This window comes from Parus major, chromosome 23 (genome assembly GCF_001522545.3).
Source record: "Parus major isolate Abel chromosome 23, Parus_major1.1, whole genome shotgun sequence".
Classification (NCBI taxonomy): domain Eukaryota; kingdom Metazoa; phylum Chordata; class Aves; order Passeriformes; family Paridae; genus Parus; species Parus major.
In genome coordinates, this window is record NC_031791.1 from 25,050 (window position 1) to 40,673 (window position 15,624).

Consider the following 15,624-nt stretch of genomic DNA (forward strand, 5'->3'; position numbering starts at 1 on the left):
ATGACCCAAAATACGGGGATGATGCTGGAGACAGGAGGTTGAGCACCATCACCCCAAGGCTGCCAAGTCATTCCCATCCCCTAATTCCCATCCCTAGGGCTCCAACCTCAGTGGAATCCCTGCAAGTGAAACCTGTTTTGTTAAAAATATACCCATTTCAGTCAGCTCTAACCAAGCAGAAGTGCAGGATATGGCTGGTTTTGGGAAGTGCAAGACAAGTTCAGGGTTTTGTTCTTTCTGGGAGAAGCTTAATTAAGGACGAAATGCCACAGTGGAAGTGTGGGGATGGACACACACACCTCTCTCATGATAAAGACAAAGTCCTTGGAGACCAGAGGAGAGGGTTCACCCCTCCAAGAGCCCTCAGCAGAGACATTTCAACCTAAAAAGTGCTTTTTCCTGAACGAATGTCCCTCATTTAACACTAAAAAAGAGACTTCCCCTAACCGTGCGACGGGGATTCAACACTAAAACATATTTTTCCCTTAGCGGGTGCCGGTCATTCATCGGGTGCCTCCTCAAAACGAGGTTTTCCCTGAGGGAGCGATGACCATTTAACACTAAAATACGTTTTTCCCACACCTCCTGCCGGTGACTTAACACTAAAAAGAGCCTACCGCTGCCGGAGCGGTGCTGATTTAACCCTGGAAAGGATTTTTTTTCGACGGCCGGGTCCCCCGGGGCGGCCGCGGCCCCTCCTCGCCCGCCTGACGCCTCCCCCGGCCGGGCGGCCATGGCGGCTCCGCGGCGCGGGCCCGGCGCGATGGCGGGGCCGGGCCCCGGGGCGGCCCCTCCGCGCCTGGCGCTGGCCCTGGCCCTGCTCGCCGCGCTGCTGGCCGTCAAGTACTACCGGGACACGGAGGCGGCGCGGCGGCAGGTACCGGGCACGGGCAGCGGGCAGGGGCGGGGACGGGCCCGCGGGGACGGGCGGAGGGAGGGGGAATGGCGGCCTGGGCAGCGTGAGGGGAGGCGGCGGCCGCCGCGCTGAGGGAGCGGCAGCGGGCGGGCAGCGGGGCTGAGGGAGCCGCAGCGGGGCTGAAGGAGCCGTAGCCGGGCTGAGGGAGCCGCGGCCGGGCTGAGGGAGCCGCAGCGGGGCTGAGGGAGCCGTAGCCGGGCTGAGGGAGCCGCGGCCGGGCTGAGGGAGCCGCAGCGGGGCTGAGGGGGCCACCAGGAACCGGTGGGCACCGGGGCTGAGGGGGCTGTAGCCGGGCTGAAGTGACTGCCAGACATTGATGGGTCTGAGGTGGCCACAGCCAGGATGGAGTGACCACCAGGCACTGATAGGTCTGAGGTGACCACCAGGCATTGATGGGTGTGAGGTAGCCACAGCCAGGCTGAGGTGGCCACCAGGCACCCACTGCCAGGACAGTTGGGGTGGCCACCGCTGGCTAAGAGGAGTACAGCCATTGTGGCTGCTGGAGTTGAGTTGGCCATAGCCAGGCTGAAGTGACCACCAGGCGTGAGGTGGTCGCTGGGGTGGAGGTGACCGCTGAGCTGTGGTAGGTGGCCACTGCCAGGCTAAGGCTCTGCAGGGCTGTGGTGGCCACTGGGCTTGAGGCAGCCACAGGGAGAGGGGTGGCCACCACCAGGCTGGAACCACCACAGAGCTGTGGTGACCACCAAAGACCACCTGAGGCCAGCTGCCCCTGCTCTTGGCTCTCAGTCTCACATCCCTGCCACAGCCTCCAAAGGTCACTGAGAAGCAGCAGAAGAAAGGAGGGTGTGAGCTGGAGAACAAGAGCTGTTTTTTCTCGGGTTTGTGTTTGTGGTTTTTGTTTTAAATGAGGCTGATTGACAGTTTTTGATTGCAATCCATGTAATTCCAGTGGCTGTGGGAGCTTTGGAGATCTCCTTTGTGGGAGATCACAGCCCTGGCTCTGCGTTTCAGCCCCGAACATCTGAGGAGGTTCTGGGAAAAGAGCAGATTTCTCCTTCTTGATACTCCTCTAGTACAGAGAGAAGTGTTTTTTTAAAGGCCACCTCTTCTCTTTGTCTCTTCTTGCCTTGCAAAAAGGGACAAATGGTTTAAACAAGTCAATTAGAAGACTTTTTCCAACAAGGACAGGAAGGTGAGGACATGCTCCCAGCCTGAGAGGTCTGATGAGGGTTTGTTTTTTCTGGAGAACAAGCAAACAGTTGTCACTGGGTGCTGCTGGAGAGGAGAACAAAATGTGAACAGCCCAAGGTTTTTATTTTTTTCTTCCTCTTGCTTCAAACATATGTCTTGTCTCTTTCTATGGAAATGTTTATTTAGCTGAACAACCCACAAGCAGGTGGGAGAGGAGAGCTCTTTGTGGAAACCACAGCTCTGTTCCTCTACAAAAACACCGGAACAGCTCGGTCCTACCCCTCTGGCACAAACAAGTTGTCTTCTTTATAATTCCTGATTAAAAAGAGAAAGAAAAAAAACAAGTTCTGGGAGCTTTCTTTAATGTGAATGTTAGCAGAAAGCAACAGGCCAAGCTCTGACATCTCTCTCTGCTTTTAAACATCGTTTTTGTCATCCCTGGTGTCCAAATGCAGCAGGACTGGAGTGTTCTCTGTGGGATCTTTTGTTCCTCCGTGGCTGGGGTTTTATCTCCAGCAGGGTGGGTGTTCCTGTGTCCCTGTGCTGGGTGGTCATTGCTCAGCCCGTGGGTCAGTGCAGGTCAGGGCTGTGCTCATGGCTTTGTCCAGCCCCTGTGATCCCACCTCGTGTCCTGCTGTGGCAGCCAGAGGTGTTCCCGTGTCCCTGTGGGGCACAGCTGGCTCTCCTCCTGCCTCCAGCCCCACTCAGTGAGGGAAAAAAATAACTGTTCCCCACATTCCAGCAATGCAAATTCCAGCCCCATCCCTCGGGGAGGGGAGCTGTGCCTGTGAAGTGCAAAATGAAGAGAGGCTCTAAAAGATCCATCAGCAGAGGAGTTGTGCTGTGCTGAGGAGAGCAGAGGCACTGGAGCATCCCTTCAGAGCTGGGCACGCATCCAGAGCCTCCTGCTCCCTGCCAGAGCCCTGAGCTGGCTCCCAGACCAGCAGTGACAGCAGTTTACAGCCCCTGTGCCCAGCACAGGTGAGCTCTGGAGCTGGGAGAGGTCCTGAGCCTGGCACGAGGCTTGTGTGACCCTGGCAGATGTGGCAGCACCTGCAGAGTTGTTACAGCAGAGCTGTTACCTGTTTGCAGAGCCAGGGATGCTCATCCCCATTCATTCAGGGAATAACAGCAGGTTAAGTGTGGACAGTGGATTGTCCCTCTGCACAAATAACCATCTCCCTTCATTTTTTTCATGTCCTTGGCCATGTCCTCATCCAGATCTCCGTTCTCAGTTCCAGGGTCTCTGTTTCATTCTGTCTCAGCCCTGGAACTGCCCTGGAAGGCTCTTAAGTGCTTTTGTAGCTGCAATTGATGGGAGCAAAGCCTTCCAGGCTGCATTAGTGCTGCTTCAGGCTGGCAGGCAGCAGATGGAAAATAAACTGGTTCAGGAGCTCTGGGGATGGTGCTGGTGGTGCTGCAGGCAGTGGAGAGCAGCAGAATGCAGAGTGTTTGTGCTCCCAGCTCCGGGGGTGGCAGGGCAAGCTGGTGGATCCTGGGGGATGTGCCAAGGGCTGGCTGGCACTGAGGGCTTTGTCTCGCCTCCTCTCACACCACCCTGGAGCTCTTGCTCTGCCTCCAAGCTGTCCCTTTCCCTTCAGGCTGCGGAGTGGAAATGTGGAAGCATCCAGAGCCCTTCTGGGGCTGCTCCAGGGGAGACATCCCCTTGGTGAGCCCTGTGGGGGCTTTGCAGAGGGAGGAACTGAGGCACAGAGAAGCTGGGATCCTGTGGAAATTTCGGGAGAGGACCATGGGTTCTGTGACTCCCTGATGGATGGCTGAGGGAGCAGGGAGCCAAAATATTCCATGCAGTTCTGAGGCTGGAGAATTGGAGGGGCACTGACCAGAGCAGGGCAGTAATGCCAGTGTGGATCCCACCAGGAATGGAAGCTTCTAATTCCAAGGGCTCAGCTCCCTCTCTTTGTGCTCTTGGAATGTGGTCCTCACATATTTGACTGCCTTTGTTTCACTGCACATCAGTTTATCCCAGCAATCACCACCTCCAAGTGCTCCAAAGATCTGCAGGTTTAGGACTAACAAGCTGGAAAAAGTGGGGAATTTCTCTGACAAAAGACACTGAACGTGAGCAGATGGTTCAGTTGGAATTATTCAGGCAGATGTAGGTTCAATATCCTCGTGCCAGCAGTTCCTGGACAGGGATCCCTATTGCAGATAGCACCAAATCCTGCCAAGGGGCGTAAATCTTTCCCCTGGATATGCTGGGAAGAATGGGAATTAACTCCAGAGCAGCCAGACTTCTGCAGGAGGTTCCAATGAAATCTCACTTGCCTCTTCTTTCCAAACCAGGAGCTGGCTCTGAAGTCCTTGGGGAATGAGGGGCTGTTCCTCTTCTCCTCCCTGGACACAAACAAGGACCTGTACCTGAGCCCAGAGGAGTTCAAGCCCATCGCTGAGAAGCTCACAGGTAGGTTCCTGTCTGCCTTCCAGAACCCTCCCTGCACACAGCCAAACATCACAAACTCCACAGCTTGAATTCACTGAATATTTCATTCACTTTATTGTTTTCTGCTGCTGCTTTGGGTCTTATTTACATGAAGAGAGGCTGTGAAGCTTTCCATGTTGTTGAAAAGGCTTAAGCACCAGACACCACTTTGACAAAGTGGAGTTTTTACAAGGTGGAGGATCCCATTGAGGGACTAGCAAAGTACATAAGTTACTTTGTCTGGAGCTTAAAGGGGATTTGGGATGGGTGAATGCAACAAATCCAGCTCAGGCCAGGCCAGGCCAAAAAACATCAGTGAGTCACAGTGTTCCATTCAGCTGGGGCAGCTCTCCTGGGTGGCAGCTGTGGGAGATCATCTCTGGGGACTGGATCAGCACAGAGCAAGTGGCTCTGCTGGTGCCAGGCAGGGAGAAGTGTGGGGATGACAATGGACAGTGGGGACACACACAGGGTTTGCTTGTGCTCTCCTGGACTGGCTCCAGCACGTGCTGGGATTGCTCTGAGGGGCTGGGAGTCTGCCTGGGCTTTGCAGTCAGGGAAGCAGGGAATCATGGAGTGGTTTGGGTTGGGAGGGACCTTAAAGCCCATCCAGTGCCATGGGCAGGGACACCTCCCACTGTCCCAGGGTGCTCCAAGCTCCATCCAACCTGGCCTTGGGCACTGCCACGGATCCAGGGGCAGCCACAGCTGCTGTGCCAGGGCCTGCCCACCCTCACAACCAACAATTCCTTCCCAATATCCAACCTAAACCCACCCTCTCCCACTTCAAATCCGTTCATTCCTCTTTAGTTCATGCAGCCAGAGCTGGTCTGGGGATGGGTCTGAGTTCTGCTGTGTGGGGACAGCTGGGAAACTCCCAGTGCTCCTGGATTTGCCAGGATAAATGTGTAATCACAATTGCTTGAAAGGGGAGGGAGGGGAAGCAGCTGCTTGAATTCCTTTTGTCCTTTTGTCTAGGGGTTGCTCCAGTCTCAGAATCCGAAGAGGAGGAGACACCAGATCCAGATGGGGAGACTTTGTCCATCGTGGCCAAATTCCAGCCCTTGGTCATGGAAACAATGACGAAGAGCAAGGATGGTTTCTTGGGAGTAGGTGTCCTGCAGGCCACAAGTTCTGGGATAAACACGTCTGGTGGGCTGGGAACAGCACCAGGAATACACTGGGAGGGGACATGGTCCTGCTGAATCCCGTGGGATTTGCTGTGACAGGGACCTCGCTGCCTCCCTCAGCATTTCAGGGTTTACAGCGCACTCAGCAGCACCTGCCCCTCTCAGAACTCCCTTCCTGGGACACTGGGAGCAGGAATTAGAGCTGGCTCTGCCTCAGCTGAGTGCAGAAGCAGTGGTGTTACATGCCATGTTCCCCTCTCCTCCGTTTCTCACATTCTTGAAGGCTGACAGAACTGTTTGGCGAGCTAAGAAGAATTTGGGATGTGATTTGTAATTTTTCCCCCTTTTCCAAAGCCTCCCTGCATCCATGACATCACTGCACATTGGGAGACTCTGCTCTGGGCTCTGACAGCATCTTCTGTTCACAGATTTCCCACGTGGCTCTGTCTGGGCTGAGGAACTGGACAGCCCCAGCAGTCCCTAGGAGTGTCCTGCTTGCCAGGCAGTTTAAAGCCTTTCTCCCTCCAAAGAACAACCTGGATCTTGGGGATCCGTGGTGGATAATTCCCAGTGAACTGAACATCTTCACTGGGTACCTCTCCAACAACAGGTTTTACCCTCCACCTCCCAAGGGCAAAGAGGTGAGATATGAAGCTCAGATTTTATGTGAAAATCCTGGATTTTCTAAGGAAGCAGGAATTCTGTAGTGTGTAGCCAGGAGCACCTAAAGTGGAGGTAAAGCTGAGAGCAGGCAAAAAGCTCTTTGTGTCTGTCACAGCCAGATGAGGCTGACTGGAGCAACTTCATCATGTTTGTTAATTGTGTGGGGTTTGAGGATAGCTTTTTCCCAGAGAGGGCTACTCAGAAAACACCTGTGGGGTCATTCCTGGTGGAGCAGTGGCCAGCTGAGCCTTCAGGTGACGAGTGGGACTCTGTGTGTGCTCAGCAGGTAAAGCCTGGCTGTGCATCCCCTCCCCTGGGGGCTGGTGTAACTGAGCCTGCTGGGATCCGTGATTGCACTCCCACCCCTTCCAAGGCTGAAGCAGTGGTGGAGGCAGCCTTGCACATCAGTTTGCTGTTCTGCCTGGGCTGGTGGAGAGCTGCAGAGCAGGGGTGTAGCACAGGCAGCGTGGATGATGGATTTATTTGTGACAGCAGGGCCTTGCTTTGTCTCCTCGGCGTGTGATTAGGTCGGTCTCTGAGCTGGGTGATAAATCACAGCCATTCTCTCACCCTCCTGCTCAGGTTTGCTTTGGAGCTGTGTGGAGGAGCAGTTGTCATTCTTGCTCCTCCAATTCCTTCTGCAGGTGCTGATCCACAGGCTGCTGAGCATGTTCCACCCACGGCCCTTCGTGAAGACGCGCTTTGCCCCGCAGGGAGCCGTGGCCTGCATCCAGGCCAGCAGCAGCTTCTACTACACCATAGCATTCCGGTGAGCCCCAGGGGACACCCCTGGGGGACACCCTGAGCCTGTCCCCCGTGCCAGGGCAGGGCAGGAGGCTGCTGGGAGCCCCTGGCAGAGGGCACAGGAGTGGTGGCACCGTGCAGGGTGTTCCCAAGGGACACCAGGACTGGCGTGGCTGGGACAGAGGGGAGGGTGGTTCAAGCCAAAAGTCACCTGTGCTGCCAGTGGCACTGTGTCCTCACACAGGACATCACCCTGCTTCACAGGGGAGAATCTGGCTAGCAAGAATTTTGTTAGATTTAGGTTATTCAGGGGGTGCAGTGTCTTTCCAAGGGGGACAGCCCACAGAATTGTTTTACTGGGAGTGTTACACGCAGCTTTTATGTGTCAGGTGAGGCTGGAGTGGGGGCTAAAGGGGTTTTGTTCTGTCCCTGTGTTTCAAGGAATGATAAAGTGTTTCATCCTTCTTGGATGCCCAATTCCAGAAGGTGTGGATGCTGGAGATGCTCCTGACCCAGGGCATCTGTTCCAGTCTTTCACCCTCTTCATTGTGTGACATGAAAAGATTTTTAAGCTCCACCTCACTTGCCCAGTTTAGATTCAGAATTTTGGGTGCCTGGAGACAGCTTTTCCCTGCAGTGCAGGATCCCAGCTGATGGCTCCTCTCTCCTTTCAGGATCCACGCTGAATTCCAGCTGAATGAGCCACCAAACTTCCCCTTCTGGTTTTCCCCAGGACAGTTCACAGGTTACATTGTCCTGTCCAAGGACTCTTCCCACGTCAGGGACTTCAGGCTCTTTGTTCCTAACAACAGGTACAGCAGCTTCCCTCTCATCTCTTGGAAAATCTGAGTGATTTGAGCTCTGCAGTTGCTTGTAAATGCATTTCTCCATCACTGAGCATCCCTGACCCATCCAGGGCCTGATTCCCTCCCCAGTGACTGTCCCCTGGAACTGGGAGGATGGGGAGGGATGGGCAGGATGTGGCAGGACTGGCAGTCCCTGTTCCTGCAAGCACCGAAGTTCAGCAAGGCCTGATGCTCCTCCTCCAGGAGATTTTTTTGCTTGGAGTCTCACAGGTTAAGGTTTTGTGTGCAGAGCTTTGCACCAGCTGGTTCCTGCTCTCTGGCAAGGAGCTGGGAGTGTTTCAGGGGGAAGAAGCTTCAAATCTCTTTGCCCATGACAGGAGTGGAAATTTATTACAATGTTACCCTGGCGACTCAACCCCAGTGGCTCTGTCAGCACTTTTCTTAACAGCCAGCAGACACTTTGGGCACTGCCAGCAGCCTTTTACATCCAAAAAACCACTTTTTAAAAGTTCAGCGGGATCAGAATGTGCGAGTGAAGTGCTGGGAAGGAAGAGGGAGCAAAGACATCTCTGTCATTTGACAGAGCTCAGAGGTGTTGAGTGCTGGCTGGGTGCCTGGGCCCTGCTGTTCCTGGGCTGGTGCAGGGAGCACAGAGCTCTCCAGAGGCTCTGGGTTCAGTGCTGACCCTGCAGAGGATGTTCCCATTTGTTTGGGGTTCCCCAAGCACAGCTTTAGCCCTGGGTGACTCTTGGGTTCCCCATGCAGGTCCCTGAACGTGGACATGGAGTGGCTGTACGGGGCGAGCGAGAGCAGCAACATGGAAGTGGACATTGGATACCTGCCCCAGGTCTGTGCCCTCTCCTGGTGCTCCACACGAGCCCAGCTTCTCCTCAGGGCTTTGTGCTGCCACAGCCCTGAGCTGTGGAGCCTCTGTGACCCCATTCCTTAGAGCCTCTCTCAATCATTTCAGCACAGTTTAGCTGTGTGTGCCCTCTGCAGCTGTGTGGCTGTTCCCAGTTCTTGTGATACATCCCTTTTTCCCCTCGGTGTGGGTTGAATCCTTTTTCCTCTTTCCTTTTTTAAAACATCCCCTGACAGGCAGGAGGGAAGATGAGGAGCTGAGCCCAGAGCAGGGTATGAACAGCAGTGGGTCTGGATTTAGAAACTGCACGAGGTTGTTCCCCTGTTCTGTGGTAATCCCAGCTCTTGGGACAGGAAACACAAGTCAGAATTCTGAATGCCTGAATTCAACAGGCCTGTTTTCTCCTGAACTGGAGTCATGTTTATTTTTAATTGGCAAAAGTCAGGAAAGCAGATTTAGCAGAATCATTTCAGCTGTACCAGAACACACAGGGAAGCTCCTGGGCAGCTTTTCCTGCTGCTCCCTCTTGTGGCTTCCCAGAGCTGAGCTGGTGACAGGAGCAAGAGTTAGCCCAGCAGATCCTAATGATTGAGAGGATCTGGTGTCCCACAGTCAGTAACCTCCACGGGGAAGGTGGGAGAGTGGAGTCTCTGCATTTCCAATCCAGTGAGCACAGCCACACCGAGGGAAATGAAGTTCATTTCCTGGTAAAACGCAGCTCCAGGAGATGGGAGATCAAGCTGTACCTTCATTGGGAGATTTGGGATCTGTATCCTGTCCTGGAGCCCAGGAGAGGGCTGTGTGCAGGGTCCAGCCCAGCCTGTTCCCTGCAGATGGAGCTGGAATCCACAGGGCCTTCGATCCCCACCGTGATCCACGACAAGAACGGGAACGTCCTGGACAGCAGGGACCCCTCAGGGGAGCCCATCCAGTTTGTGTTCGAGGAGATCACCTGGCAGCAGGAGATCCCCTGGCAGGAGGCAGCCCACAGGCTGGAAGTGGCCATGTATCCATTTAAGAAGGTGAGGAAGGGGCTGGGCTCTCCTTGGCACATCGATTTGGGGCAGATTGTGCCATCCAGTGACCTGGAGGGCCTGCAGAGTCCCGAGGCCGCAGCTTGAGCAGCATCCAGGGCGCTGGGAGGCTGTCCCAAGGTGTTTGGGGTCACACAGCAGCACAGGCAGCAGCAAAGCTCCATGTCAGGTGTCCCCAGGATTGCACTGTGAGTGTAGGCTCATCCTTCCTGCCTCTTATCAGTGGCTGCTGCTGATTTTGGAGCAGGCAGGTAATTGTGCTGCTAACAGACAGCTTTTTCCTCTGGCATCACTTCTACAGCAGCCAGGTGCCTCTGGACCAAGCTTTCCTTATCAGCAGAGAACACAAGGTCTGCCTGTGCCTCTGCAGCCTTCAGCCAGACACAGATTTATAGCTCTGGGTGACCCAAACTATTTAACATGCCAGCAGGCTGTGGAGCAGATGGCTACTGCCTGTCACTGCTTCCTTGGCTGAAGGGACACGTTTTGGTGGCTGCCTCCTTGTGCCTGAGCTTACAAACGTCCCTTCAGGCTGCCAAGATGTTAATAGCAGTTCCTTTCATTGGAGTGATCGGAGCAGGCTCCCTCACAGCCAGTTCTCAGGCTGTTTCAGGAGATTTGGTAATAAATAGCTCAAGGCCAGATTTCCCAGCAGCTGAGGGGGGCTTGCAGACAGCCTGGCCACCCTGCTGCAGATGTTCTCTGCAGTGTGTGAGATCAAGGCTCTGCAGGTGCCGGGGACAGGGGGACCACAGCACAGCTGTCACATTTAAATCTGCAGGTCCTGCTGCAGATGGAGCTCTGTGTGTGTCACCCCTGGGTCTGGTTCCTTCAGAGCTCCTGTTGGAGCTGGGCTGTTCTGTGCCTGTTCCTCACGCTGTCCCTCTGCCCCCAGATCTCCTACCTGCCCTTCACAGAAGCCTTTGAGAGGGCACAAGCAGAGAAGAAGCTGGTGCACTCCATCCTGCTCTGGGGTGCCCTGGATGACCAGTCCTGCTGAGGTGAGGACAACCCCAGCGTGGCTGGAGGGATGGTGTGAGGAGAGCTGGGGCTCAGGAGCCAGCAGGAAATGTTGTGTCACTTGTTTTGGCTCTGGAGGTGCTGAACAGGCACAGGCTGGGAGTGGGGAATTAATTACTGGTGTCAGCACAGCTGCCCAGTGGCAGCACCAGCTCTGTCTGAGACAAGCTGGGAGTCAGGTGCCTTTGTTGAGGTCTGGTCTTTCCCCTTTTTCCTGCTGGGGGAGAGGCAGCACTGGCAGGGAAAAGGGGCACTGCTGTCTCTGCCTTGTCCCTGGCACCTGCACAGGAGAGGCCAGAGCCTGGCCTTGGGGCTGTCCCAATGTGCAGCTTTTCCCCCTCAGTGGCTGAGATCTTCTGTGCCACGTTGGGCAGGAGGGGAAGGGTCTCCTCAGTCCTGTCTGCCCTGAAAACCCCTCAGCACTGGGCTGTGCTCAGTGTGAACAGCAAGGGGCACTCGGGGTGGCTTCCATGGCTGACTTCTCCTGGGCCTCCTGGGCCTGGCCTGGGCTCTGCTCTGCCGAGCCCTCCCTGCCAGCAGCACCTGCAGCAACAAAAGCCATGGAAAAACTGCCAACAACGGAGCAAAAAGACACTGGGGAGGCCTGGGGGCTCAGCAGGTGGCTTTGAGCATGGTGACAGTGACCTCAGCAAAGCCTCCTGTGCCTTTTCCTGTGCCAGGTTCGGGGCGAACTCTCCGGGAGACCGTCCTGGAAAGTTCGCCCATCCTCGCCCTGCTGAACCAGAGCTTCATCAGCAGCTGGTCCCTGGTGAAGGAGCTGGAGGAGCTGCAGGTGAGGCTCACACTCTGCTGGGGGTGCCAGGGGAGCTCCCACCCGTTCCAGGGGGGATTTTTGTTTCAAGCCCTCCCTGTCCTCGGCCACAGCAGGCAGACGGCAGATGGAGGCGGGCTGAGGAGTGGCACAGTGACCCCCTTGGCTCTGTCCTGCTGCCAGGTTTAAAGCTAAACCAGATGCTTCTCTGTGAGACAGCCCTGCCCAAGGCCTCTGGTGCCATCAACCAACTGACTCCCCTGCAGCCCAGGGGACAAACAAATAACCAAATAACTGTCTGAACCCTGAGGCTCCTGATGGTGCCTTTCCCCACTTCTGAGGCTGTGCTGTCAGCTGGGATCAGTCACAGAGCTGGAGACTCTGGGAAAGGCTGGGATCAGACTGTTGATGTGTCTGTGATGGGGTGATTTTATTGTCTGGGGAGAAAATCTGCAGCTGAAATGAGAGAGGGAGCCTGAAAGGGAATGGGAAAGCAGCCTGTGAGAATGGTACCAGTTACCACTACACTGCAAAGCAGCTCTCTGGTCCCTCCCTCCCTCTCTCCTCTGCTCTGTGTGTTCCCCCTGTGCCATTCTGCCACTTCTGGGCTGTGCAAACGTGTGGTTTTGGTATCTCCCTGCAGAGCAACAGAGAGAATGAGTTCCACAGCAAACTGGCCGAGCTGCACCTGGAGAAATACAACTTCCCTGTGGAGATGATCATCTGCCTCCCCAACGGCACGGTGGTAGGGCTGGGCTCTTCCCCAGGGAACGTGTTCTCTGCAGGGCCTCCCAGACCTGGGGCTGCCCCTTGAGCCTTTGTCCCTTTACCCAGAAATCTGAAACAAATGTATTTGTATTCAGAGACAGACCAGCAGCAGCTCTGGGCAGGGGCAGAACAGACTTGAACCAAGTGTGATTCCTCACTGTCCCTGAGCTTTGGGAAGCCACTGTAGCTTTGTTTCCTGCACCCATGGCCCTTTGTGCTGATCCTCTGAAGAAAATCTCCTGATCAGGACCTTCCAGCACATTTATCTCTCTTGACTCCCCAGAGTGCTGCCAGCAGCTCAGCCATTAGTGATCCCACACGCTCCCCAGCAGCCCCCACTTCCCTTCCCCCCTGCATTTGGGGAGCAGCTCCTGACTCTTGGCAGCCTGGTCTGTGTCAGCTGCTGGGCTAATCCTGCCCAGACACCAGCTGGTCACACCTGCAGGGTCCCCTCGCTGTCCCCACAGGCTGTGGGCTGTGACAGAGCTCAGCAGCCACAGTGGGTCAGTGTCCCCCTTTTCCAGCTCCGTGGGGCAGCAGGAAGTGTTGGAAGCTCGGGTGCTGGTTTTGCAGCTCCATCTCCCCAGCTCTTGCTCACAGACACGATCTGAGCCTCCCAAAATCACCTTCATCATCTTCTTAACCTAAGCAAAGGGTCAGCACCCCTGGGGGGAAGATCACACATTTTTCTGTGACTGGGAAATTCAGACCTGAATTCTGGTTCCTGAATTAGCATTTGCAGAGAATTTGATATTCTGTAAGAGCCTTGTCACCTCTGTCCTGGCTGCAGGCCATGGCAGAAGATGGGGAATTGTTCTGGCCCTTAAAAGTCTCCTCTCATCTGTTTTCTTTGCCAGATTCACCATATCAATGCCAACTATTTCCTGGACATTACTTCTATGAAGCCTGAAGATGTTGAAAGCAGCATCTTCAGTTTCTCAAGCAATTTTGAAGACCCTTCAACTGCAACTTACCTCCAGTTCCTGAAGGAAGGGCTGCAGAGAGCAAAACCGTACCTGCAGCCCTAAAACCAGGCACCTGAATGCCCCACTGAGATGGCCAAAGACTTCAGAGATCTATTTTGATTACAGCAAATCCTCCTCATCTCCATGCCATGAACTGCAGGCAGTCCCGGGCCGGGGCTGTGCTCTGGATCTTGGTTTGAGGCCGAGTTCCAGGTGGTACCAATTTACACAACCTGCCCTTTTCAGTTCAGGCACATTTTTACAGGAGTGAAAAATACTTGAATCCATTCCCAGTGCACGTGCCTGGGCGTGCCACCCACCCTCATTTGCTGGCAGCTCCCGTTCAGACTGGTGAAACTGGTGTGAGCCCAGGAGTGCTGGTGGCCGAGCGCGGGGAGCAGCGCTGCCATCCCGACCGAACACTCGTGGTGAGGACACAGCCAGCTCCCTGCTCCCACCCTGGGGCCAGCCTGCTGTCCTGGGGCAGCTCTGGCTGGCAGGGACAATCTGTGTGACAGGGCTGGGAGCTGAGGATGAGCTCTGGGCAGCCCTGTGTGCCCTGCTGGCCGCTCTCAAACAGGGTCTGTGCCCCTGAGGGAGGTGCTGGGGGTGGCACCGGGGTGTTCAGGTTTGGTGCAGCTCAGAGGGCTCAGGTGAGGATCAGTTTGAGCCCCCAGGAGCTCCCCCAGTGTCCCACCCATCCATCCCTCCCTCCCTGGGAGCTTCTCCTGGTGTCCCCTTGGAGCTGGAGCCCTGTCCCAGTTTGCTTTGAGCTTCCAGGTCGTGCTGGGTGAGGAACCACGGGGTTCCTCCTGTGGGAGCTGCCCTGAGAGCATCACCTGGGTGAGAACCAGGCAGTTCTAAAAGCCAGAAGTACAAAGAGATATTTTCAGGAATTTTTTCCCAAAGAGATTGTTCAGACATGAAGCCATTATCCCTTACCTGAAGCCACCCTGAGCAGTTGCTCCTGCTCTGTGCCAATGCCTGGATACAGAGTGAGCCTTGTTCTGTAATTTGGGGAAGGAAAGGTTAAGTGAAAGGGGTTTTAGGACATATTCCTACAGGCACGTTGAGGAGACAAAGCATCTTCAGTAGCTGCCTGCAGCCAGCCCTGGCTGGTCATGCTTTTTCTGCTCTCTGAAGCACAATTTTGTTGGACCAAATCAAATTAAGGGAAAAGCTTTTTTTTTTTTTTTTTTTCTGATAAGGAATTTTCAATCCTGGGCTCCAAGTCCTGGGAGGAGCCTGGGGGTGGAAATTACCCTGTCCCCACCCTGCCCCAGCCTTCCTGTCCATACCTGAGCCTGGAGACTGAGCTTCGCTGCACCTCTGGGCTGAACCAGTGCCACTTCACTAATTGCTCTAGTGAGATTAATTAATGGCCCCGGGATGTTTCTCAGTGTTGGCTTTGTAACTATGCATTAGCTGTGCACTTTCTCACACTCCAGCGTGCCAGGCTGTGCTCTGGCCGTGCCAGAACCTCCAGGGAGCATCGGAGACGGGTCCTGTGCTCCCTTCGGGGGCTCGGATCCCCGCAGGGCTCCAGCTCGGAGGAGAAATCCTTTGGATCCTCCCGTGAGCTCCCGGGGGAAGGGGATGAGTCTGGGCAGTGGCAGAGGGAGCCCCAAAGCCACCCCCGAGCTGGAGCAGCCTGGGGGATCCCGAGGGCTCCCGGGGGACCCGCCCGTGTCCCTTTGTCACCGGCCGTGGGCTCTGCGGGCTGACACGCCATCGCTCCCCCGGTGCCAAGCGTTCGGTTCTCTCTGTACATCGGCTGCTGCCGCCTCCCCTCCGCGCCTTGTGACGCCCTGGCCCGAAACCGGCGGCGGGCCCGGGCCGATGTCGGCCGGGAGGGGCGGCGGAGCGGCCCCGGTAAAACCATCCGTGCATCCTCCAGCTCGGCCTCCGCTCTCCTTCCTCCGCCGGGGGCTGCGGGAGGGCGGGGGGCGAGCGGGTGTCCCCAGTGTCCCCCCTGTATCGGGGTGTCCCCAGTGTCCCCTTACACCGGGGTGTCCCCAGTGTCCCCCTGTACCGCGGTGTCTCCTCGCTGTGCCCCTTCACGGAGATGTCCCTCACGAATCCCCCTACACTGGGGCGTCCCCAGCTGTCTTCCCGCTGTCCCCGGAATGTCCCCTGTCTCCTCTGTCCCCTGGGCAGTCTCCTGTCCCGTCCCCTGTCCCCTCCCCTGTCCCCTCCCCTGTCCCGTCCCCTGTCCCCGGTTCCCGTCCCTGGTGTCCCGGTGTCTGTCCCCGGTGTCCCGGTCCCTGTCCCCGGTGTCCCGGTGTCTGTCCCCGGTGTCCCGGTCCCTGTCCCCGGTGTCCCGGTCCCTGTCCCCGGTGTCCCGGTCCC

General features: G+C 55.9%; 1 protein-coding gene across 1 annotated transcript; it reads left to right on the forward strand.

Moving 5' to 3' along the window:
- Positions 1-753: 753 nt before the first annotated feature.
- On the forward strand, positions 754-15,171 carry SELENON (selenoprotein N). The gene is made up of 12 exons (XM_015649407.2): positions 754-877; positions 4,376-4,493; positions 5,490-5,620; positions 6,070-6,282; positions 6,949-7,073; positions 7,723-7,860; positions 8,620-8,701; positions 9,550-9,738; positions 10,646-10,751; positions 11,451-11,563; positions 12,186-12,287; positions 13,168-15,171. Exons 1-12 carry the CDS (start codon positions 764-766, stop codon positions 13,336-13,338), a joined length of 1,602 nt encoding a protein of 533 aa, XP_015504893.1. The 5' UTR covers positions 754-763; the 3' UTR covers positions 13,339-15,171.
- The last annotated feature ends 453 nt before the right edge of the window (positions 15,172-15,624 follow it).